Here is a 24,922-nt window from a genome sequence, read left to right as displayed (position 1 = left end):
CTGCTGAGGGAACTTGTTGAAAAATGAGCAGTTGTATTATTGCAGCATTAAGGTGGTTGCTTCAACCTTGCCTACTTTGTGTACCCTCAAGTTTTCTATCAGAAGTGGCCATTATAATGTATTGAACTTAAGCCTACATGTTTTTCTAAGTTGCCACTTGGTCTTTTAAGATGTTAAATAGACCTTAGGGGCTGCAGTTCAGGCTGCAAATACTTGTGCTGGGGCTTCAGTGCTCATGACCTTCATTGCCACTGTTCGCTGTGAGTGCTGGAGCTGCCGTTGCGCCGGTGTTGACCTGGCTGGCTTTGTGGCTCTGGCAAGATCTGGCCAAGGGCAATAAGTGGGTTTGAGAGGCTGGGGCACAGGAGCAGGGCTCCTGTGGTGAGTGGAGCAGGGCTGTCTCATGTGGGCAGTGCAGATGCATGGGGAGGTTTTGTGATGGTTTGAATCCTGGCACTTGCTACTGCAAGTGACTCCAGAGTTTATTAAAAGAGATGATGATGACTAAATATTTTCTGGTTTTTCCTCAAGATGGTTTGTATGTGTGTAATTGCCCATAAAGTTATCCTAGCCACACAAGTGTGTGCTCTTTTTTACTCCCCAGTTTAGTGCAGAGCAGGGGTCTGAGCTCCTTAGGAAGTGGTTGCTCAACCCAGTCCCTGTTGCTTTCTGCAATGCGTTTGAATGAAGACAGGGTTCTGGTTTTAGCTTGCTCTAACTTGGAAATTCTGGTGATAAGCAGTTAGCTGAACAAATGCAGGGAGAATTTGGAGGAGGAAGCAACGTAAAATAGTAGAATATCACTGAGTCATTTTTGCAAATCTCTAGAAGCAAGTAATTTCTCTAATCGGGTAGATGTGTGTCACCAGTGTGGGTTAGTCCTGGGGCTCAGGAAACCTTTTTGTTTTCTTCTGCTGTAGTCATCCTTAAGCAAGAAAGTCACTGTTAGTCACAATTTCCCCATGGTTAGTTTTATTTCCTTTTAACTAAGGGCTATATTGGTAAGTACACCTGAGGCTGAGGTGCCTGAGTATTGTGATGCTGTGAGCTGGATGATACACTCAACCAGAACCAAACCCAGTGCAGCTAGGCTGCTTAGTAGTGCTTTTCAAAACTTTCCTTTAGTTGTTCTGTTATTGTTTGCTATTATAAAATAATTATATGTTTATTAGGAGAAAAAATAGGTTTATAATGTGTTGCCTTAAATTCCCTGTATTTAGTGTTATAGTAGGTAATCTTTGTCTTTCTTTGCTCGGATGATAATTGACAAAAAATCTAATCTGACATAAGATATGAAATAGAAAATCTTTGTGTATGGACAGAATGTGGTGTTTGAGGAGATTGCAGAGGATGTGCCATGTGCTGTGCTTGAGGTTTCTGTTGTATTTTCATGTATAGAGGAAGTGAAACTTCAGCTGTATTTTATGTACTCTTTTCTTCTATTTCCAAGTAAGATCTCTGCTGGTTCTGTATTTCATTCATCTACAAACCTGTTTCACTTTCATTACACTTCTTAGTTGGCATGATGTTAAATTTGCATTTATTTGATATTTGCACATTATATGTTGTCTCCTTTGTAAACTCATCCTGTAAGAATTTACAGTGGGATTTACAGAGCTGATATGTTTCCTCACACTTTAAAATACCGCACTATATTTTTATACTGAATGATGCGTAAGGCTCATTTCTTTTCTGCCCTGACTAAATGCTGGGCATAGGGTATGGTTTAAACTGATGAGTGACAGCTGACATCGTCACAACTCATTTTTGAGCCCTTATCTCTGAGTTTTTACTGACATCATTTAGTTAACAGAAGGTGGGTTATGTGAAAAAAAAGTTACTCAAATATAGAGTCTTTACATGCAGATTTTGAGTCATTGCAAGACAATGATCAAGTGGGGACAGATGTTTCATACGGGAAAGCCCTGTCCTGACTCTAGCCTTTGGTTAAAGGACCATGTGAAATGTTTCTGCTCCTACCCTGCATGTTTGCCTTTCAGAAATCAAGCAGTGGCAAACACCCAGACACTCACTTCTGTATCTTTTGCTACCAGTGCTGGAAAGTGTAGTAGCTGGGAGTTTTGGGAGCTGTTGGCTGTTGCTATGTGGACGCCGTTGGGTCTCGCTTCGTCCGGAGACTCTCCAGATGACATAGTGCATTAGGCTGACAAACCCACACGTGTTGTGGGCCAGGCAGGCTGCCAAGTGCTCAGCACTCAGCCAGCAGGGAGAAAAGGCATTAGGAATCCCAATAATCCGCACATCAGTCTCTGTGTGCTGCTCGGTCAGTGGAGACCGAGCGAGTGAGCTGTGGAGAGATTGTGGGTATTAAGTGGGATGGGTAATGAAAGGCTGTACTGGCGCTGATGTGAGACTCTTTAAATGGAAAATGACTTTAAATGATGGTGCCAAGGCGGTTGGAGTGATTTGCAGCTGGCACAGGTTCACAGCGTAACTAGTAGTTTTCAGCGAGATTAACCACTTCTTTAGGATGGAGCACCAGAATTGTTTTGAAGAATTAAGAAAAATAAAAAAGAACTTTTAACTGCATTTTCTTGCTCTTCCTCCTCGGGGCTTGTACCAGAAGGATGGCAATTTAAGGTTTTGGTTGTCTGGTTTTGTGTGAAGTATATGTACAAATAGATGCAAGCCATGTGAGTGTGTGCAAGACTGCAAAATAGCCGTCACCGGGATGATAACAGCGTGAGGACATTCTAAAATACAAAGTGAGCGTTTTAGGGTTCTTATCCAAGAACTTTCTTAAAAATTATAGTTTTGTTAGGACCAGTCATTGTCGTTGTTAGGACCAGTCGTTATCGTTGTTATCCACAGATCAGAATTGGTCTTGCAGAGGGCTTGGAAATATTTCTGTTGTTTTAATTAATTATTCCCAGCTTTCTGTGACATAGGATAGTGCACTCTGCTAGTTTTGTTTATAACAGTAGCTGAGTTTCCCTATTCTAAACATGCTAGCTGCAAACATAGGTAACTCTGGTGCTCCAATTAGGGAACCAACGGTCTGCTTTACAGGTTTCTTCTAAGGCTTTCTAGTTAGGGGGGAGGAAGAGCTTCCGATCCGAGTATTGTAGTATTGTTTCCTGGCAAATTTTGAAACCATCTGGGTCAGTTCCTCATGCTCAGGAGTAATAATTCTGAAAGCAAAAGTTTCTGTGCTCTTGGGCTCTCTTGTTCCCACGGTGCTGGAACAGCAACTATCGATGGCAGCCCGGCACCTGGCTTCTCCTCTGGCTTTCCCGTGGGCAGGATTGCTGCTTGTTGTGCTGCCTGGCTGGAGCCAGACACCCCAAAATGCCACTTGTATATGTGTATTCAGAGGATGCAATGGGGAAAAAGAGCTCCTTTTAGCACATAGTGGCCTTTTGAAAATGCATGTCTGTATGCCTCATTGTCCTTCAGTGCCTTTTATTTCTTCTTGTGTTTAGAAAAGCAAACTGGTTTATTGAATTGACAGTGACTCTTTCACTGCAGATTGTTCTGGGGCAGAGGTATGAAGGAGTAGGTGGGGTGCCACTTACGGGTACCATTGTGTGCCGCCTTGCTGTGCTGCTGCCTGGTGCTGTGTTGGCTTCCCGGGCAGCAGTGGAGCAGCAGCCCTTGTGTGTCACTGAAATCATAGAATCATAGCATGGTTTGAGGTGGAAGGGATCTTAAAGGTTATCCAATTCCAACCACTCTGACATGGGCAGGGACACCTCCCTCTAGACCAAGCTGCTGAAGGTCCCATCCAACCTGGCCTTGAACACCTCCAGGGATGGGCAGCCACTGCTTCTCTGGGCAACCTGTGCCAGTGCCTCAGCACCCTCGTTGTGAAGAATTTCTTCCCAATGTCTAATAGCACTACATGCCCTTGTAAAAAGCCCCTCCCGAGGTTTCTTGTAGCCCTCTTCAGGTACTGGAAGGCTACTCTAAGGTCTCCCTGGACCCTTCTCTTCTGAGGCTGCTGCAGGCTGGAGCTCTGTCGGCAAAGCCACCTTCTTGGTTGTTCAAGGACTCTTGAAATGTAGTTTCATGTGAAAGACAATCCTATCATTGATGGTTTGTGTTTTGGTTTTTTTTTTTTTTTCTTTTTTGAATAAAAAGGAGGTTTTGCTTGCTAGAAAAACTCAATTTCATTTAGGTAAAGCCTGCAGTGTCTGGTGTAGCTGAATTAAAATTACTGCCTTGCTCAGTTGGTGCTTTTTTTTTTTTCTTTTAATGGCATCCCTAGAGATTTAGCGCCTATTGAGACCATTCTGCATCTGTTGTAGCACTGGCAGTTTCTTGTTTTGCTTCTATGTAAACTTAGCTTGGTTAGTAAATGTTAGGGAAATTTTATTTTTTTTTTTTTTTTCCCCCCTAGAGTACAGTGTTACAGTGTCATGGGAAATTTTACTCTGATAACCCAGCACACCCCAGCATTGCCAGGAGACTCTGCAACAGAGTTACACAGTAGAAATGTCTTAGTTGTTTTCAAGGAAAACTATGGAGCCTTTCTATCTGTGGGTTGCTTGTTGCTTGTTGCATGGTACTAGATATGCCATGCCATATTATTAGGCATTGTATGTCAATACATATTCAAATTTGTAGATGCTTAGCGTGTCAAAAGAGAATGCTCTTATAACTCACCTTCCTAGAAGAGAAAAGTATGCATTTTTCTTCGGGCTTACCCAACAGCAGGCTTTTAAGAAGGATGCTTTTGAAAATGTATTTTACTTCTTAGTTTTAGTACAAACTTTTGGCGAGGGGATCAACTTTAGAATTTAACTGTGTTCTTGGCATCTTTCCTTTTTCTTGCTGGTTTTCAAAATCACAGGAGAAACACAAAACTTGGAAGTGTGAAGCTTCAGTATCCCAAAACCTGGGGGCAGATGCTCGTGGATGGGACACATCATGCTGGATTAAAGGATGGTGTATATGTGACAATTTCAGTTACTACTCAAGATTTCTGTGTCTGGAACAGAAGTACATATACTAGCAGCAATGATAAAGCACTTGTATTACACCAAGTCTAGCATTCCCAGCTTTTAGCTTTAGTTAGAGTTGCTGAAGCTATTATTTTCCTCATATTTTCATTATTTTAATTTATAATAATCATGAGCAGTTGCTTTAGGGAGTCTAGATGTTGAATTTTCGACAGACTCATTTATATCCTCATGCTACCAATGGCAATGTGTTACTCAGTGGGAAGTTTTGAGCCTGTCCACTCTTCTTAGCATTACACATAGCTTAATAAACAGCCAAATAGGAAAAAGTATTTAAGTAATTGGGTTTGTTGTAAATCTGAGTATATTATTATACACACCTTGGTAGCAGCCAGTTTTATGAACCGTCTTCAAATTTTTGCTAGTGAGAGCAGTTGTTTGTGACAAGCAAGTAAAATAGCCTCTGTTTTATCATCATTCCTGTGAGAGCAGACATGTAAGCTTTGTGCTGAGATCAGTGAATCTTCCATAACAATTTTGTAAGTCTTTGTAGATCGTGGAACGTTTGATATTTTGTAATAAGGTGTGTCCATAGATGAAAACACCTGCACAACGTGTTTTACTGTTTCAGTGCACAGCCTGCTGAGATGCTGGTTGGAATTTTCAGTGACAAATTAACCTGAAGCCCCAAGTGGGTCAGCAAATGGGTCAGTATATGATGAGGGCAGTTACAGTGGGCTTCTAGAATTGAAGCTTATGCAGCATTTGTAACATGTGAATAAAATTATTGGTGACCAAATAAATTCACATACCTAAGAAAAATGATTTAGTAATCTCAAGGCCATCTTTTCAAGTTCAGGCATTGTGTGATCTTCCTATTTACAGCTGCATCTCATTTCATAAACACTCACTTGTAGATTTTGTATATAGTAGCACAATTTTTCTACTGCCGTAGTACTTCTTCCCTACAAATGCAATAAATGAATAGGAGGTGGTTTATTTTTGGGATGTTTAGCTGTGGACCTAAGTGTCCCTGGTGGTAGGCAAATGCTTAGGCAGAGACCAAGAAAGGGAGTTGTAAAGTTGTTCAACTGGAATTTAAGGTGACATTGCCATTGGGACTTGATGCTAATTCAATCTGTTACAGATTGCAAGTTTTGTTTTAAGCAAGAGCAATGTATTGAGCTCTTTTTTCCTAATTCCTGATTTATTTAAACAATATGGCCATTAAATTGTAGTAGAAAATTACTTTTTATGTGAATTAGTGGAGCAAGAAAACATCTGAAAAGCTGAAGTTCTGGCTATGTACTTTTGTCTTAGATTTTATATATGGTCATAATTCAGAAGTAGCTTTATAATATTTGTAAGCATAATGAAATTTAGATAATTTGGAATATTCTTCTTGCCCATCAAATAAGACAAAGTGCTTAAAATATGATAAATCTGGTGGTTTGCCAATTCTTTACTTATTTTACGTGCATTTAGAAGTGTGTTGAACTCCTTATTTAAGGAACTGTGCTTTATTTTTAATGAAAGCAGAAAAAGCAAATTCAGACTTTTTTTCAATTCTAGTCCTTAAAGGATGTTACTACAGGAAATAATTTTAGCGAATGAATCTAGGTGCAGCTTCAAAAGCATGCACAGCTCTTCCGCTCTGCCTTGCTGTTGTGTGTCTGTATCCATATCTCCACAAGTGTCTGCAGTGCCTGCAGAGGGGGAGCAGTGCAGGTGGGCACCGCGCAGCCGGCAAGGACAAGCGTAGGGGCTGCAGCCTCTGCTTGTAGCTCCAGGGACAGGGCTGAGAATGCTGAGCAGCTGCTGCTGTCGGAGCAGGTCTCTGGCAGGGATTGGGTCTAGGCAGAGAAAGCAGCTGCAGGGTGAGCATCTGCTGGACAGCCTGAGGGCTTTTGCTGGCACTTGTTAACTGCTGCAGATTAGATATGAAATTATCTCCTGCTGCAGTTTAGGTGCTACAGATGAGAGGGTGGACGAGACTGCCAGCGCCGCCTGAGCTTCCAGGCAGGCTTTTACTCTGGAAGGAGAAACAGAGCAGTATTTCTTCCAAAACTTAAACATGACTTTTGTTTTGCCTCCTGCAGACATAGTAGCTTAAATTCTAGGGTCTTAGTGGTTAAGTAAATGTCAAGCTCTCTTCCAGCAACTGATACTTAGTGTTGTCATTCACTGTCACCACTGTTTTCCCTCCACTGGTATTGAAGAAGCCTGAAGAACAACTTGTGTTTAACTCTTCCTTTTGCCTACCTTATGATTTCAAATTAGATAGCTGCAAAAGGGAGAATTAACAAGTAAGAATTGAGGTGTATTTTTAGTCATCATTCAAAGAGGCTCAGCTCTCCTCTAGTGGCATGGTGGCAGTGATTAGCTGCTTTCCAGCAAACAGGAATGCCTGTTGTGCTGTGTAAAGGGAGGTGGCAGCTTGCATTTTGTTAAACAACTTTCCCATTCTTAAAAAAAGAAGGGAAAAAATACAGAAAAGCAGGTTTTCACCCTAAAAGGCAGAGGAGCTGGCAGCTGAAACCACTAAATATTAACTACTGCTAGTAATTGTGAACTTTAAAAAGTTTAAAAACATAAGAACTGTGGGAGGTGTTTGAACTGTGAGAAGTGACCTGAAGCTGCAAATTTTCTGGTGGTCAAACGAAGCTTAAAACGCTTTTTCTGAAATCTGAGCAGCTCAAGGTTTGCTGTCACAGACAGGAATAGTTATCACAAAGTTGAGGCTCCTTTATCACTGTGCTGCCTGTTCTTGATTCTTCTGAGGAGATGAAAGACAGCGGGCTGGATGGTTGAGGGGGACGTTGAACAGTTTGGAGGCTTTCTGGAGGTGGCTTTAAACTTTAAAATACACTTAGTTTATTTTGTGGCAAACTTTTTTGTTTGTTTGTTTGAAGCTATTCTTTCCTGTTTTTTTTCCAAAATGTTCAGATTTAACGCTATTGAGTCTTTGAAGAGTATTGCTGTGCCGTTCTGTATAAGGTTGGTTGCTGTTCTCTTCTTCAGCTGAAAGAGACCTGCTGGCAATGCTGTGAAAAAAGCAAAACCAGTAGACTAGAAGTGGATGTTCCGTAGATGTTTAAAAATAAAGAAGTTAATCTGTCTTCTAAATAAACCCGCAGCATTAGCACATCGGTGTCTACGGAAAATTCTGTTCTTTCAACAATATGTTGCTCTATCACATACTTCTTGCCATTTCTCCTTCTAGTCATCTTTTACTATTTTTTCATTGACTTGTGGTCTTGTATCCATGAAGAACTTTCATGGGATAGATGCATACAGCTTCCATACTGCTTTGTAGTTGGCTACTAAGGACAACTTGTCCATTCATCCTCTTTCTTGTTGCTAAAAAGGACCGTGTGGTCATCAGAAATGTGCTGGAAAATATGCATACAAGAATGAGTGCTCACCCTGTTTCTGGCTGAATTTCTCCAAAGCTTTATTGATTCTGGATGTAGAATCCTTTTAAGATGTTAAATTTTTGTTGTTGTGGGTTAGCTTCTGACTGTGCTTTACTGTATTGCTGAGGAGTACACTTACTGTATTATTGTTCTAACACTAACCCTTTTATAAATGCTTTTGTAAATACATTTAGTATTGTTTTCTTGTTTTTCTTTAAGCAAAGATATATTGATGTGTGACTAGGAATATTAAAATAATCCTGTACTTCACGCTGCACAGCGTATGAAATGCATTTTTTTTCAAAGAAGCAGTGAACCATGCAGAGGTCTGCTGGTATCGCTGCTTGCATCAAAGCCAGAACAGCATGAAATTATCCAAATCCTCGGTACTTCATGTTACATGAGGCTTTTGACTCTGAAATCCCACTTGATGCCACTTTCATTCTTCTGATAACACAGTTGTAGGAAAGTAAGAGCAATTGTAATTAGATCCACATTTCTGGGGATTGCCAGAGTCCCTCAAGGTCTCTGTATTGCTGGGGGTATGAGAGCCAGCAGCAGTCTCTACTCTGCAGTGTCCTTGGGAGGCAGTTGATTTGCCTTTTCTCGAGGCAACAGAACCAGAGAAATCCCAAACAGACACAGAAATTAAGGTCACATGAAAAATATGGTGGAACTTATCCTCCTATATCCGTGTTGAGATCCAGGTCTGAGTAGCTAACATGTGTTGGATGTGTGATGTGATTTGTGCTGCTCTACTGCTAAGCGCAGCTGCAGGGGTTAGGAGTGGAAAAGTGGAATTCCTGGGCATCAGTGCTTTGGATTTGGTCCTGAAACAGGCTTTATAGGTAAGCTGTTAGGTACAGAAGAATATGCAGGTGGTGAAGCACTGAGATACTTAGTAGAACCTTTGAAGTACATACTGTGCTCTTGAAAACAGAAAAAGTAACACAGGCAGTGAGCCCTTCATGAAAGGTCTAGCGTTTGTTCCACTTCTCATGAACCAAACATCCCAGTGTCACTTAATCTCGAGGTGTTGTATTTGGAGTCATAACATTTCTGTGCAGGTCTGTTGCTAAAAGAATTAGTAAAGAGTATTCTTGTGCATCACTTACAGTAGTTGATGGTAAAGGCCTTAGTGCTTAACCTGCACTTGGAATAGGCAAATATATTTCAGCTTTTTTATGGATCAGTGTCCTTGCTGCAGAGATCATGAATTGTTGCACAAATATCTGCTGCTGTGATATAAACTGCAGTTTAACTAATGTGAAACAATTTATTTGGCTGAACATAACTTTGAAAGCACGGTTTAATTTACTTTAATTGCTCTTAGAGGGAAAGAAAACATTCCTCTCTCATTGAAAAAAGAAAAAGGCTAATATTCATTTATTTGTCACATTAAGATTATGTCTTGATGATTGAGTCTTGTGCCAGGCTGTCCCTAAACTAGAGTAAAATTGTCCAAGCAAAGTGTAACTTTATGTTAATGTTCAGGTGGAAGGAAATGTGTCTATTTCAGACACTTACACTTCAGACACTTAGAAAAATTCTTAGTGTTCATCTGCTGTCATTACCAGCTGTCATGTGTTATTGCGCAATACTGGCTTCTGTTGATGAAAGCATTCGCTTTATACTAGGTACCAAGCAGGCATAAGTAACAGTGGCCACCGAGGCATAAGGGCACGTTTTGATTTGTAGGGACATAACGAGGAGGGGATTCAAGCGAAGTCTCTTGTAGCAGAAGTTGGGCTGGTAGACCTGGTGGTTTTCAAGAGGAAGCAGAGCACCATGGCTCAGCGTTCAGTGTCTGCCTAGGAATTCAATAGCCAAGTCTAGTACTAAGTCTTGCATCTCTTCAAATATTTTTTTCCGAAGTTGAAGCTTGTTAGCTGTGGTTTCTGTGTAATATTAGCTTTAAACTTTCTACTAAATGACAATATTGTTGTTCCCCAGGTACTGGGGCTGTTAGAAAGCTTGGAAGAGACCCAGGAGGGCATTAATTTTGTCACGTAGATGTATTCTTTGTTTATATGGGTTGTTTTAATGTTACAGAAACTAAGCTTGTGAGCGGATTTGGGGTAAAAACAGTTAATACTTAGGGCTGTTTATTCTTATAAAAAAAATTAGAAGGGGCTACAAGTTTCTGTTCAGGGTATTCTGTCTGAATGCAATTATTTTGTTAATATATCAAAGCATTCTCTTTGGAGATTGCTAACAAAGAAAAAGAGCCAGCTGGAACAAAATTGGAGGTAGAGAGACTTAGACACATTGTAGTGTTCAAAACAAGAAAAAGTAAAATGGGATCCTTCTAGTCTGACAAGTTTAAATTCTGTGGTAGAAGCAAGAGCACACTAAATTGTTGTGGCCGGAGTGGGAATGAGGCTTATTTCTCTCCACTGATATTTTTTCCCCCTTGTTCAAATTTTGAAAGGGAGGACGACTGGTACCCGCTGCAATTTATGCTTTTGCTTACTTCTGGAAGGCAATGCAAGTGTACCCACTGCTGCTGCTGGAGGAGAAATCACAACACTCGAAGAGGGTGACTGCTTTGACAGACAGTGTGACTAGCATGTGGCATGAATGGCTGTCAGGGGAAGGAATGGTATATGGAGGGGTGGTCAGTGCTAGGGGTGCTATGTTAGATCAGCATTAGTCCCTGAAGCGTGGGATTTTTGGTAGGCAGGGAAACTTGGAGCAAGTTTTGGATATTGCAGCTATTTTACATGATTGTGGTTACTATGGCTATAGTTTTCTGTGGTTAAAAATGAGCTGCTCCACTTGATTTCCTTGGCTTTTTTTGTAATGGGCTTGTAACCAGTATATCCTGGCTGTAGTGGCAGTGTGGGCCTTATTTGAAAGATTGTATTACTGCTATTATTAGAACTATTAGTATGCCAGTTGCTTAACTTACCTGTTTTTAACTTTCTTAAGTTTGCTGCCAGTGTGTGCAAGTGAAATGGCCAAATTAGGACTTGGAAAACTATTGGCTATTTTCTTTTTTTTTTTTTTTTAAACCTGTTCTTTTAGTACAGCACAACTTGAAACATGCTCAGGGTTGGCCCCAGTTACAGCAGCTTTCTACTCCCTTCCTCTGTGCAGCAGGAGAAACTCCCTCAGCAGGGCTGCACTCCTGTAGTCCCCTGCCTGTGCCCACTGCCTCCTTGCTCCACTTGCAGTGTTGGATTTGCCCTGACTGGTGAGCCATCCTGGATAAGAAGGGATAGAAGATGTGCTAGTTATGCCAGTGGCTGGCCAGAAAATGATAGAAATTAGTAAGTATAGTGTGCCGTCAGGAGCAGGAGAGCACAGGGTGAAGTGTCTCTGCAGGAGCACTTTGAGGCTGATCTTTCTTGGATTCCAGCCATCTCTAGGGAAATGCAGTGTGACTTAGCCCTCTGAGGTGCTAAGGGGCATGGTTTAGTGTTTGATAGGAATGGTTGGACTCAGTGATCCAGTGGGTCTCTTCCAACCTGGTGATTCTATGACTTACTTATGTCATTTTAAATCTTGCTTTATTTGAAGTTGCCATTTAAAAAAACCCTGTTTTCTTTTAAGCAGGGCAGCACTCCTGCAAAAGGAACAATAGCTCAGTAGCTGTGGAGGTTAGACATTGCAAGCAGGCGCATCAGACTTGGGCAGACTATGAAGGTGCCCTCAGGTTCATTCCCATGAATGGCTCGGGTTTCAGACTTGGCTGGTTTTGTAAACAGCAAATAACTAAGTCTGGGCAGAAGTGGCAGCTTCAAGCAGTGAGGTTAATCACGGATAATCATGCAGGGAGTTGGTTATCTGCCCTCTCTTTGAAGATTTCTTGACACTTTATCTCTCTCTCTTCTTTTTGAGTAGGCAGTTAGCAGATTGCCTGAGACAAGCTACTGTTGTCAGCATCAGTGTGGTTGCATCAATCAGAAAATCTTTTCCATGTAACCAAGACACTTTTTTCTTACGTGTTTGTTCTCAGTCATAGATGCAGAAATTACTCTGTACAGGGTTTTAAGTGCAAGGATGTTAAGTACCTTCACTGTTCTGTGCAGCAGGTAACTGCTTGATCAGATCTACAAAACGTTGCAGCACTGTAGTTATTTAAGGCAGAAGACCAGATCATTTGTGTTCACTCGGAAATGTATGTGGAGCATAGCATAGCATAAAAGTGAGTTAAAGTTTGTGTTGGGTGAAACATCCAATGCAAGTGGTATTGAGGTGGGTCAGGGGCCTGGTTACAACCTGATGCATAGATTTTATAATAAGCTGTGGTAATGAAATAAAATATTGAGTGTATCTGGCTTCAATAAGAGCATTTTGGTACCATTATACAGAAAACAAGTGCCATGAGAGACTTACTAGATACTTGGACCTTTTTGTGACAAGTAGAACTACTGTTCTGATGCTCTGTCTGTATTATTTCTAAATTCAGATGTTACATGTGAGCAATTAGTATTTTGTACATGAACACGTGAAACCACTAAGTATCTTCTTAAAGTGTCTCTGGCTGTTTGTAATTAAACTTGGAACTCTGCAGCAGAAACCCTTGAGTTTGTGTTCCAGTTGTAGACTTAATGATAACTGCGTACTGATTTCATTGATGATCTGTTTGGTCTGACCTATGCTGAAAACTTGAATTGTATTTACAACCAATGTAACAACTACATCAGCAATTGTTGCAAGTAGTATTCAGCTCATAATGCACCACTAATGGAGTTGATAACCTGGTTTTCTCCTCAAATTGATCATGGATAGTTAGAATATTCAGAGTATAAACTGTTTTATGATGTGCCAGGCTGGGAGGGAGTGGTTTTTCAGTCATTAATCTGGGAGGAGACAAGTGTTTGGAAGAGGAGTACAGGAGAGACAAATGTACATGTTTCTGTGAGAATGTGTGAGGAGCAGTAGCCAGGGTATTGGTTACTTGTGAAGCTGTTTCATATAAATCATAATTTGAAATGGAAATAGCCTTTGAAAGAGTTTACTTGTGTGCTTTGTCCGAGCACCGCTGGGGACTGCAGACAATTGTGTGAGGATGATGCGTCGGAGGCTGGCACAGCTGCTCCCCTGTGGAAGTGTGAATGCCTGCTTGTCTTCTGTGCTTCTGCCAGCGAGCTTTGCTCCCAGGCCACAGGACAAAGTCATCTCAGTTACCTTCTCTTGTTCTTTGTTGTTTGTGCATGGTTTACTTCTTCAGGGAACCAGAAGCTCATTTGAAAAATCAAATTGAAAGATATAAAGGAGAAGATGTTTATCAGGAAACTTACTGCTATCACACTCTCTCTGTTCCTTCTCTTAATGTGTAGCCACAGTATGTGGCTAGCAACTTCTTGAAAGCTGTTTTTTCTTTACTGTTGTGTCTACCTCCCTCCCCAAATTTGCTGTGATTTCATGACAGGGATGGGACAAAGGGAGCATTATACTTAAGAATGTTAAATGAGGGTAAAAGTGGATGAAACAGTGGTTTGGAGTATTTCTTAATTTTAAAATTTCTATCTTGTTTGGTAGTACTTCACATTAAGTAAGGACATCCATTTGGCTCTTTATAAGTGGAGTGTTCTTCCCTGGCTGCTGAAATAAATCCTTATACTGCTTTTGATGAAGTCATTTTTACCATGTAAAACTGACTATAGATCTCTCTTTTTATTGTCCTTACAGAAAACCTAGAATAAACTCTCAGTTGGTGGCACAGCAAGTTGCCCAACAGTACGCAACCCCACCACCACCTAAGAAGGAGAAGAAGGAGAAAGTGGAAAAGCAAGACAAAGAAAAACCTGACAAAGAGAAAGAAATTAGTCCAAGTGTTACAAAGAAGAACACTAACAAGAAGACTAAGTAAGTTTGAAGAATGCAGTATTAAATGAGAAGTGCTTTCAGTAGCACTGTCAATTGTTGAACTGTGCAGTTATCTAACGTTATCTCTTCCCTCTTCCCTCCAATTCTTACAGACCAAAGTCAGATATTGTGAAAGATCCTCCTAGTGAAGCAAACAGTATACAGTCTGGGAATACTACAACAAAGACCAGCGACTCAAATCACACTTCAAGGTAACTTTAATATAAAGTTAAGCTCTTGGTTTCCAACAACTGTCTTAAATAGCAGACATTGTCTTTTTGATGGACAGAGGCAGAGTACTGTCTGACCTACAAGGGTCTGCCAGCATTAGCAAGCAAAGACTGTGAGTGGCTCTGAGCCTTCTCCTTATACAAGCACTCAAACACTCTGCTCCTGAGAACAGATTAAAGCACTGGAAATATTTGTTCTGTGGGCCACTCAGTTTTCGTTTGTCTTCTAGAATAATGATATTGTCAGTGGGGTAGTAATGCTTTTGTCTGTAAAACACAGTGGAGGAAAAAAATTAACCAGCTGTCAAATTCTTATCGTCACTTGATAGCAGTAACAAAGGTTACTTTTTAACTTCCTTATCCGTAATTCAGTCACTCTTATTGTCAAGATAATTTTTCATGTATATGGGAATTAAAAGACTGCATGAACAGATTTACTAGAATCTTGCTATCAACAAAACGCATGAATGGTTGGTTTCACATTTGTCTGAACCTCAAATGAGTACTTGTATGTGGAGAGATGTTTATTCCTAGTCTTGCCTTTACTCCACGCTTGTTTTCTTTAAGCAAGTGCTTGATGCTCTATTTCCTAAATCAAAAATTCAGCATCAAAGTATAGATTCTGTGTTCTGGAACTTTGAGCAGAATTCGACCTCAATGTAGCGAGGGCATTGGGATGACTTGCTGTGCTAGAATACTTGAGCTGTTTGTGGGGACTGCTATTAACTCTTCCTCAGGTGCCAAAGGTGTAAGTGTCCATGCCCAATCTGGTTATAGAAATATATCTTTATTGCAGTGACTTTTTGGTCCTGCTCTTTTTGAAATGTTTTTTATTTTGAACCTTAGGATGCAGGAGACTTGATGTGCTTGACTGACGAGATAAAATTAAATTGATAGATTACATCAAATAATTGGTTTTTAACTCCTTGAAGGAGTTAAAAAGACTCTGTCTACTGCAGTCTTTTAGACCATGTTTTGTGGCAAGCTTTTATCATTCCTAATTAATCCTTAATAGTATCAGTTCTGGGTGGGTATTTTTAAAGTATACATCATCTCCTTCAGTTATTAAATTGTCTTAAGTGTTCACTTTGTGGAACTTCTCTTGCAGCTCACTGCCTATAGGAGTGCAGTCAAGTGCCTTTTTAAAGGATCTGATTTTTACAGAGTCACAAGTGCTGTTCAGGATTTGGTTTGTTCTTGGGTTTTTTTATGCCTAGGTTTCTTAATTGAGTTTTATAAATTGTCTTTTAAGGATCTCTGTGAATTTTAGGGAATCCTGTTTGAACTTATTGTATAGTGTGCCTGTTTCTGACAAAATATCTTGATTTATTCCATATCTTTCTGTGCGCTTGCAGACTGATTGTCTTGAAACACATTTCTTACTTGGCCATAAACCTTTTCAGCTATAAATATGAATCATCAGGGTGTTTAATTTTGCCAGATAACATGAGTGATCCAATCCCTTTGCCTTCTGCAGGAATCAGAAATTGTATACGTGTGCTGAAGAGACTGTCTGTAGGCTTCCATCTGTGCTTAATCAGCCCCTTGCACAGGGGAGACCCCTAAAACATCCCACAGAAGTGGTTGAAGGATTCAGTTCTAAAACTGACATTGAGAATAAGTTTGTGAGTGGGTCTTTTGAGAAATCCCGTGCCTCAGCTCTGCTTCCCCCTAGTCCTTCCGTGGTCCTTTGTCATGGCATTTAGAGATGCTGGGGCAGTTCCATTCAGGCATTTGGTGCATGGCTTATCTCAAAGACTGCTGGTAGCAGGAGCTTTACTGGGCAGAACTTAATGCAAGTTAGGCCATACAAACTCCTTGGGTTTTTTCTGGTTTTGTTTTGGTTTTATTTTATTCCCTAAATATGACTATCAGTGCTGGCTTGTGACAAGCAATAGCAGGAGTGTGTTCAACCCGGTAGAAAGGTGGAGGCAGGAAGGTCTATTCTAATACCTGGGCCAGCATTTTTTGGCTGTTTCTGAGTACAAGGGAAAACAAATGACCCAGGCAGATTACAGGAAGAGCTGGATTTCCTAGAGGAACTTGGGGCTTAGGGAGGAAAATACGTACATGTACTACGCTTCCGGGAACACATGCTGATGAGTTTGCTGCTGACGCTTTAGGGGCAGCCTTCATCTGCTGAGATGCTATCTGAAAGCCAACGGAAACCCCAAAACTTGCTGAGCTGGCTGGCCTTTCTTGTTACCCACAGAAATAGTGACATCATTTAATCTAGCCTGTGGTTACGTGTTGAATTTGCCAATTCCTGCAACTGCGTATGTACAGCACATACGTGTGGGCATGTGTCTCACTGCTGCAGGAATTCACTGAGCACAGTTAAGGGCTTGAGAAGGCTGGTCACTAAACGACAGTGTTGTTTCATGTAGGAGGTTTTACTGACAGTTATCCCAGCACAGTAGTATTTCAATTGTATTTTCTATCTGTTACAAGTGCTTTTCCTGGGGTACCTCTCGAAAGTTGAAACAGCCTCCTAGATAATCTTAGATATGAAAATAGTATTTTTGGTGCAGTGACAAGACAAGTGTTGCAGACAACAAAAATTTCATTTTTGGGGTAAGGAAGTTTGTAGAAATACAGTTCTATTTTGAAGCTGTACTTCTGTCCTTAACACTTTATTCTGTCTGTTCTGAATACCACTTGTATAACTACTTCTTGAGGACTTCCCCCTTGTTAACTTACTACTGCAAGCCATTGAGTATGCGTGGCTGACAAATATGTAGTAGGTTTAATTTGCCCTTTTTTTTTGTTTTGGCTGCATTAGCCTAGTGTGCCGCAGATGAGGAGAGGCACAGATTTAAAAGCTGGAGCTTGATCCCAAAGTAAACTAACCTTCCCCTTATCCCTTGGAATAAGGCAGTTCTCAGCAAGCTACTTCTCAGTGATGTATAAAGACTCTCCTTTTTAATTTTCCTGTTGGGAATATTCTGCTGCTTAAGCCTGACCCTTAATTAGGAGCAAAAGCTGTAAATTGCAGGAGTCGCTGCAGCTGGCTTGGAATTTGCTGGTAGCTGGAGGAGTGTCCAAGGTTTGTGTCAGAGCTTTGGACCAGCCGCTGAAATGTGCATGAATGTCAGCTTTCTAGAGTCTAGACCCTTTTTAGCTACATTACTAATTGAATGATAGCACAGCATGCAAATCACTGAGATAATCCTGAGCTATAAATACCAGTGTGTTCTTTTCTGGTGGTTTTGATTTTTTTTTCCTTTCTTTTTTTTTTTTCCCCCCTTCTAACCAAAAGTGCAATCTGCAAGAAATACCATTGTGCATTCTGGATTTTATTTACAATAGCCTTGGCTCCAGAGGGAACGTTTTGAGTGATTTTATACATAGGCTGATTGGGCATCTGATTTGTATAAGCTCAAAGCAGCTGAAAGAGAAGCCAAGTTGTCCCAGTGCCTGTGTTGTTTGCAGCTGCAGAGTTCCAATATGGGAATGAAAGAGCCATGGTCAAATGCTTTCATGTGGTTTTGTATTGCAGAGTCACAGCCTTGTCTCATAACATCAGGGCACATGATGAGATGGTGAATTTAGATAAGAGAACTCTTTCATCTGCCCCTTGGGGAGGAGATCCTTCAGTTTGTCTGGCTCCTGTCCTCTTGGCTTTGTAATAGTGTCCTCCTTTCTGGCAGAGTTGGATTAGGAATAAGGCTACAGCAGAGCACCCTTGCAGGGCTCTGCAAGCCAGGTTTTAACTCTGGGGCTGAGTGTGCTGCTGCAGCCCTCGCAGCCTGGGCTGCCACAGGGAGCAGGGAGTCAAACCTTCGTCTGCTGTTGTGCAGTACTAGCTGCTGCCTTGGTTCTCCTCTCAGCTACAGTCAAGCGTGAAAAGGAGAAATCACGCCGAGTTTGTTTTTGAATGCTTTTCTAATAAACTTTTCCTTTATCATTTATCTTCATCCTTTTAATAAATGTTTTCTTGTTTATTTTAGACCCAGACTGAAAAATGTAGACAGAAGTACCGCACAGCAGCTGGCAGTCACAGTGGGAAATGTCACAGTAATTATCACAGACTTTAAGGAAAAGACTCGTTCCTCTTCCACATCGTCTTCTACAGTGACCTCCAGTGCAGGATCAGAACAACAGAATCAGAGCAGCTCGGGCTCTGAGAGCACAGACAAGGGCTCGTCCCGTTCCTCCACACCAAAGGGGGACATGTCAGCAGTCAACGACGAATCTTTCTGAAAATTGCACATGGCGTTGTGGAAACTATGAATCAGGGTATGAAATTCAAACACTCCACCTGCCCACGCTGTTCAAATCCTGGAGAGCCTCTTCTGTGCTTGAACATACACTTTCTTGGACATCGACCTCTTAGTGATGCAACCAGGATAACTTCTGCTTGCTGTGGGCATCTGGCCACCAAGGAATTTCTCACCCTAATGATTACTCCTGACACTTTTATGTATTCCATTGTTTTATATGATTTTCCTAACAATCATTTATAATTGGATGTGCTCTTGAATCTACTTTTTTATAATATCTGCTGTGCACAATTTTCCATGAACATTACAACTTTTTGTTTTGGGGCAGGGAGCGGGTGGGGAGGGAAGGGGGCTTTATTTATTGCATTCACAAACTCCATTCTCTTTCAACATATCCTTTTTAAGTTCAGTTCCTCTTCCAGTTATACTGTGTACTATCAGTTTTGATATAAATTATATATAAATATATATATAAATAAATATATATAAAGGGTTATTTGAAACCAATACATGGAAACGCTGGTGCTTGAAACACTGTGAAGTGAAAAAAAAAAAAAATGAACAGTTCAAGATCTGGGACAGTCCCCTTCTGTGAAAGTACTGAAACTGAAATGGAACTGGTCTTAGGTGAAAAATGTTCCTGAAGGTTTGAACCTGGATGTGACCCACTCTCTCTCTTGTTCCTTTCCTGTTTCTCCCTTAAGCAATGGCTAAAACGTACTGGACATGCGGTTTTGGTTTTTGTGGCTTGGGATCCGAAATGAGCAAAGATTGCTCTGAGTAGCTTGTGGTTCCACTGGGGTAACTCAGATTGACAGTGTGCAAAGTTGTGCCCGACTGGAGCATAAGAGTTCATAACCAGACTGGTGTTTGGCATGCCATGGATTTGTGTGTTTCGGTACTGTGAGCATTGCTCTGTCATGCATAGCCAGTCCCATGGACATTTGATGTTCTTAGATTGACTCAGTTTTGTCCACCTGCATCAGTGATGGAGGTAACTTAAGAACTGGAGTGTTCTGCTTTGGGTTGGAAGGCAGCTGGGAGCCATTGTGGGTTGAAGGTGCAAGCTGGTGCTTTTTGCAGCTGGTGGCACCATGGGTCAGTCATCATCAGCCACCTTTGCTCTGTCCCCTCTGTGCTGATAGGGTGCCTCTTCTTGAAGTCCTATCTGTATTCCGAGAGTGGTTTCTGAATAGCATCTTCTTGTCAGTGCTTGGATGCTTCTAGATCTCCTGCTGTGGGAGCAAAAGTAGGGAAAAGTTTTCATGCTGGCAAGCAAGTGATATGTGTGGCTCATGCTCATGACCAGCATCTCCTTCGTTCTTGCTCTAAAGCTATCCAGACTCTTAATTTCTTTTTTCTGGCCTGTTAGTGTTGCTTTACAGTTTACCTTCCATGCTTTATCCTGCTAAAACACTAGGCTGAAGAGGTGGAACAAGCTTTTTTTTTTTTTTTTTTTTTAAAATACAACCTGAAACCCCAAACCTCTTCGGCTTTTCATCTTTATTTAGTGGCCCCAGGGTGCTTTGCAGTATTTGCAGGTGCAGAGGCTGTGGCTTCATTTGACATCAAATGCATAACTTCTGGGTATGATGAAAGAGGGCCGCATTTTGACAACTTTGTGCCAGCCTGTTACATTGTGAATTATTTGCTTAGCAAGAGTGATTTCTCTTTGTGGAGGCAACTGATTTAAGATTTCTTTTAAAATCTGTGTGGTTTTTGAGTAGCAGACGTAGGTTCCCTTTGCACTGGTGACAGAAATGTGCGAGGGATGCGTTGCAGCCCCTCCTTGAGGGTGCGGGCAGCGGCAGTGCCTTTGCAAGCAGCGGTTTTACTCCGAATACGTTAACATGGGCACCCTGACTTAATTCTGCTTATATTCACGGTATAGGCAGTCTTTACCTTTTTAAGCATTTTTAATGTATTTATTAAAGAACCAAAGGAAACCAGATGCTCCCTATGAGCATCAAGACAATTTATTATACATAGTTTTAAATACTATGAATTTCTCAATCCATATTTTAACATTAGTGGGATATTGCAAAGACATTCCTTTTCCAGTTTTTACTATTCCTTTAAGGGTCTCAGGGAGGGTAAACTGGTCAGCCATATTTATTTATTTTACTGAAATGTATTGGAATAATTTTTTAAGAGAGATTTTTTGAAGATGCCCCTGAACTTGTATATTTTGCACTGCTTTATAAATTATCCATTATCAATTAGGCTTGCGTGCATCTTGGCCTTGATCCAGTGGAGAGAGTGAGCGAGTGGCAAGTCCCTCTGGCGTCGGCAGGGCTAATTCTGGTGCTTCAAGTCAAACCGCGTGCTCGCTGCCTTCACTGAATCCGGGAATTTGTGCAAAAAAAACCAAAATAAAGCATTGTGTGTACCAGGAAATCGCTTCTTTCTCAAGTGAAAATGGACCTGTAGATCAGCTGAAAAAGCTTTAATGCCATAACCAGCTACTCATGGCTACTGTTAAAGTTGGTAACATCTGTCTCTTTGGGCATGCCTCCTTGATAAAGTAGCTTGCTATAAGTAAGTGGGAAAATTTCTTTGGAACAAGTGACCTGTAATCCTGCATTCAGTATAAATTGCTAGCTAAGCATTGAACCTCCTCGGCCTCATCCGTAGCTGTTGTGTTGTGGATTTGAAGGATAGCGTTTGCTTTTACACTTAATTTCTGAAGTTAGCGTCCCCATGTCACGTGCCCACAGGTGGGATTCTCTCCACGCTGAGCCTGTGGCTTATCCCGCTGTCAGTGGGGAGCGTCTTACAAACCAAACCAACCAAAACACTAGTGTAGGGGAAGGACCAGATTCGCGGTGTCCAGTGGCACAGAAAGCAGGTAAGTAAAGCACAGTGTTACTTCTGCAAAGTTTCAATTCTTACACAGACACACACACACAGACACCAACGCAGCTTGCCTGACTTGCTCAGTTTGATGTAGTTCTGCAAAGGAAAAATGACAGCGTTTTACACCACCAGGCTATTTATTTAAATTGGAACACTTTGCTTGTTTCTAATTGGACAAATCGAAAATTTGGCAGCAGCTTCCTTGAGTTTATTTCCACTGAGATGTTTCCACCTGCCTTACCAAGATCATTCTCAGTCTACTTTTTTAAGCTCTACCATAAACTTAAATTATTGAGAATTTATTAATTGCTGACTATATAATAACCTTTGCTTGTATGTAACCGAATGGTTTTAAGAGCCAACATTTAGAGTATGACAATGGAAGCTGAACAGTTTTTAATGCGCAAGCAGTTCTGTTCTTGTGTATGACTTGTAACCTTAATTTACTGTGTAAAGATGGTTACATTATTTCCTTAGCTTTGTTTGTTGGAGACAAATATAGAATGCTTGTTTAAGTATGTTAAAACATAATCTTATCTTGTGGATTTTTATGTTAATGTATTATACGAGCTATATTTTTCATTTGCTCAGAAAGACAGCTTGTATAACGCTTTTGAAAGTTTTTCCGCTCTGTAAAGTCTTTAGAGCTGACAGTCCTGTTAGGTTTGTTTTTAATCTTCATGCTAAAGTGTCAATGGTGGTTTTGTGAACTGGTCAGAAATTCACAGGTCTTAAATGTTTTCGGGAAATTTATATTGGACACTGCTCTTTGTCTAGCAAATAAAAGATGTTAATATATTCCTGTTACTGGCATGTGCACGACTGTTATTAGAAGCCACTTTATAATTTTCCTGCTTTAAATAGAAATGTCTATTTATGAATTCTGCTTGTAGTTTTTTCACAAATAAAATAGTAAAATTTAATTACATCTGAAAGCTCTTGTTTTTGGGAGATACCAGTATTGAGGAAAAAATGGAAAGTCCTGTTGTCAAAGCAGTTTGTCGTATGTCTTGTCCACAAGCCACTGCTCGAGCACCCCACTTCTGCAAACACATGGATATGTGTGAAGAAAACGTCAGTCAAGTGAATGAATCCAGTTTCTTCCCTGGAACTAAAGGTATACAGAAAGTTTGTGGTGGATGTGTCTGCAGAATTTGGGTTCTGGTACTTGGAAATAATAATTTTTCTCCTTTGTGTAGCTGCGGAAATGGTGAGGATTAGCATAGAGGATTTTAGTGAGCCCTTGGGAGTTCCTTCGGCTGTCTGGTGCTAACAAACTCCCAGGAGTAAAATTAATAAAACTTAATTGAGAGCCTAATTGCATTTTTGTAATGTAAAAATACTGCTATTTTGCAAGCAGGAATTTGGTCCTCTGCCTTGGAAACAAGATGATGTAAATTACTGTGCTCTTCATAGTCAATCTTTCCCCCAACCTGAGATGGGAGACATGCTATAACTGTTCAAGTAGGAAGTTGAAATCTGAAAACGATGCAAGAAGTAAAATGGAAAGGGAAAAAAAATTGAGCTTTTCGTCAGGATTACAAGGACAGCTGCTAAACTAAAAGCCATTTGAATATTTTTGTGTACATTGAGGGAAGTATGTGTTACAACTAGAGGTTGCTTTAAAAAAAAAATACTGCAACCAGACTCTAATGCTTTTAACCTTAGTTGGAAACGATTCAAAATCCGTTGTGCCAAGAATAAGAAGAAACAGGAAAAGGTAGTGGTTGTTCTACAGAACTAAAAGCACTTGCTTGGCATCCTGTATGAGTGAGTAGAGAAACAGTCCCTTGAAGAGCACATGGTCCCTGTCCTCAGCCTGCCGCCCAGTGCAGGTTGAAGGTGCTGGAGCAAAGCTGCAAGAGCTGCTGGGAATGGAGGAGGCGGGCTTCATCTTCATCAGCACCCGCCTTCTTCATCACCAGGCTGATGAATGAGTTCCAGGGAAGTGCTGGTGCCCATCAAGCCTGTTCAGCACCACAAAAATCTCTTCCCTTGGAGCCCTGTGAGCAGAGGGCCATGTTCGATGCTGGAGCTCCTGCAGTGGAAGGAGGTTGAAGGCTGCAGAGAAAAGCGCGCCCGGGGCTGCTTCAAGGTATGTACTGAAGTTACGTGTTGTGTTGAAGGGTTTGCATTTGGTACCTATGGGGATTACAGAAGGAGCTGGGAAGCTGTTGCATGGTTCCTTAGGGTTTTGTAAGCTTTCTGGACTAAACTATCAAGTGTTTTTTTTAAGACTTGGAAGGCATAAAAATCAGTGCTGACTCACATAACTGGGAGGGAGAGGGAAAACCCCTCTTCTCTGTAAGGCTTGTGTACCCATCTATTTTTTTAAATTATTGTTATTTAAATCTGGATGTACCTCCTTCACACAGCGGTTTGGGGGCAATTAAAGTGAGAAGACGCTGCCACCCTACATTGGTAGGAGATTTAAGAACCCAGGGCAGGGCTGTGTGTGTTCCTCACCTGCCAGGCACGCAACCCTCTGATTAGCTGTATGCATCTGGCTGCATTTCATTGCATTGAAATCATGATGGGAGTTTCCAGGGACCAGCTCGAAAGTTGTCTGCAGAAGGTATGATGGATGTGATGAATGTCCGTGCTGTATCCCATGAGAACGCAGCTGCCGAGTGCCATGCTGAGTCAGCAGCCAGCCCTGAGAGAGAGGGTGAGTTTTGATCCCAACACTGAGCAAACTCCTTCCCATCTCACAGAGGCAGCTGTTATACATCAAGAAGAAATTGAATTGGTGATTATAGAGCTACTGCCCCTCCTTCCTTGTTTACATGAACAAAAAAAAATAATAATACCCCAAACAAACACAACCTAAAAAATCTGGCTGGGAGACCATGTGCCAGTTACTGCAAGAGAGGGCTATGAAAGCGATGCAGGGCTGTGCTTGTGGGTTTGAGTGTGGGTTCCTCTAGGGTGCAAACATTTGGCCTCAGGCTGGTGTCTTGCCTTGCAGGAGGCTGGCCGGACTGCTGCAACCCCAGTTATTTGATTGTTGAAATGTAAACCTGAGGCTACAACGTTTCAAAGGGAGCAGAGCTGGAAACTTCATTTCTGAATCACAAATGGAAAAGCTAAAAAACCCTACGCCAAACAAACAAACCCCACCAAAAGCTCTTCAAACCCCCTAGCAGATAGGTGTCCCCGTAGGAATTGTTTGTAGGCTTTTTTTTTTTCATTCATTTTTCCATGTGCTTCTTCCTCTTTGTCTCCGAAAAAGAAACTAAGTACATGAGTATGGTAGAGATTGCATTTCATGCACTTGTTATCTCCTATATTTTTAAATCCCCTCCTGGTGCTTCCCAGCAGTCCGAGTTTGGCGGGATGGATGCCACGGTTGTGCAGACTCGACCTCAGAGCCTGTGCCTTGAAGCCTTTCAAAGGGAGGACTGGGAGCCACTCTGGAGCCAGCGTGTCCTGACACTTGTGGGAAACCAGCAGGATCT

At 41.3% G+C, this 24,922-nt stretch overlaps 1 protein-coding gene across 1 annotated transcript in view; it reads left to right on the top strand.

Moving 5' to 3' along the window:
• Nucleotides 1-20,058, top strand: part of RYBP (RING1 and YY1 binding protein) — a 41,354-nt gene extending 21,296 nt beyond the window's left edge. Inside the window, exons 3-5 of the mRNA XM_069865536.1 lie at nucleotides 13,979-14,155; nucleotides 14,269-14,367; nucleotides 18,336-20,058. Of these exons, the coding sequence (XP_069721637.1) occupies nucleotides 13,979-14,155; nucleotides 14,269-14,367; nucleotides 18,336-18,588 (529 nt within the window). The 3' untranslated portion in view covers nucleotides 18,589-20,058. The remainder of the gene's footprint in view (nucleotides 1-13,978; nucleotides 14,156-14,268; nucleotides 14,368-18,335) is intronic.
• Nucleotides 20,059-24,922: the final 4,864 nt, after the last annotated feature.

The sequence above is a fragment of the Phaenicophaeus curvirostris genome, chromosome 11 (assembly GCF_032191515.1).
Source record: "Phaenicophaeus curvirostris isolate KB17595 chromosome 11, BPBGC_Pcur_1.0, whole genome shotgun sequence".
In the NCBI taxonomy this organism is placed as follows: Eukaryota; Metazoa; Chordata; class Aves; order Cuculiformes; family Cuculidae; genus Phaenicophaeus; species Phaenicophaeus curvirostris.
Note: the sequence above shows the minus strand (reverse complement) of the source record. Positions and strands in the feature narration are given on the sequence as shown.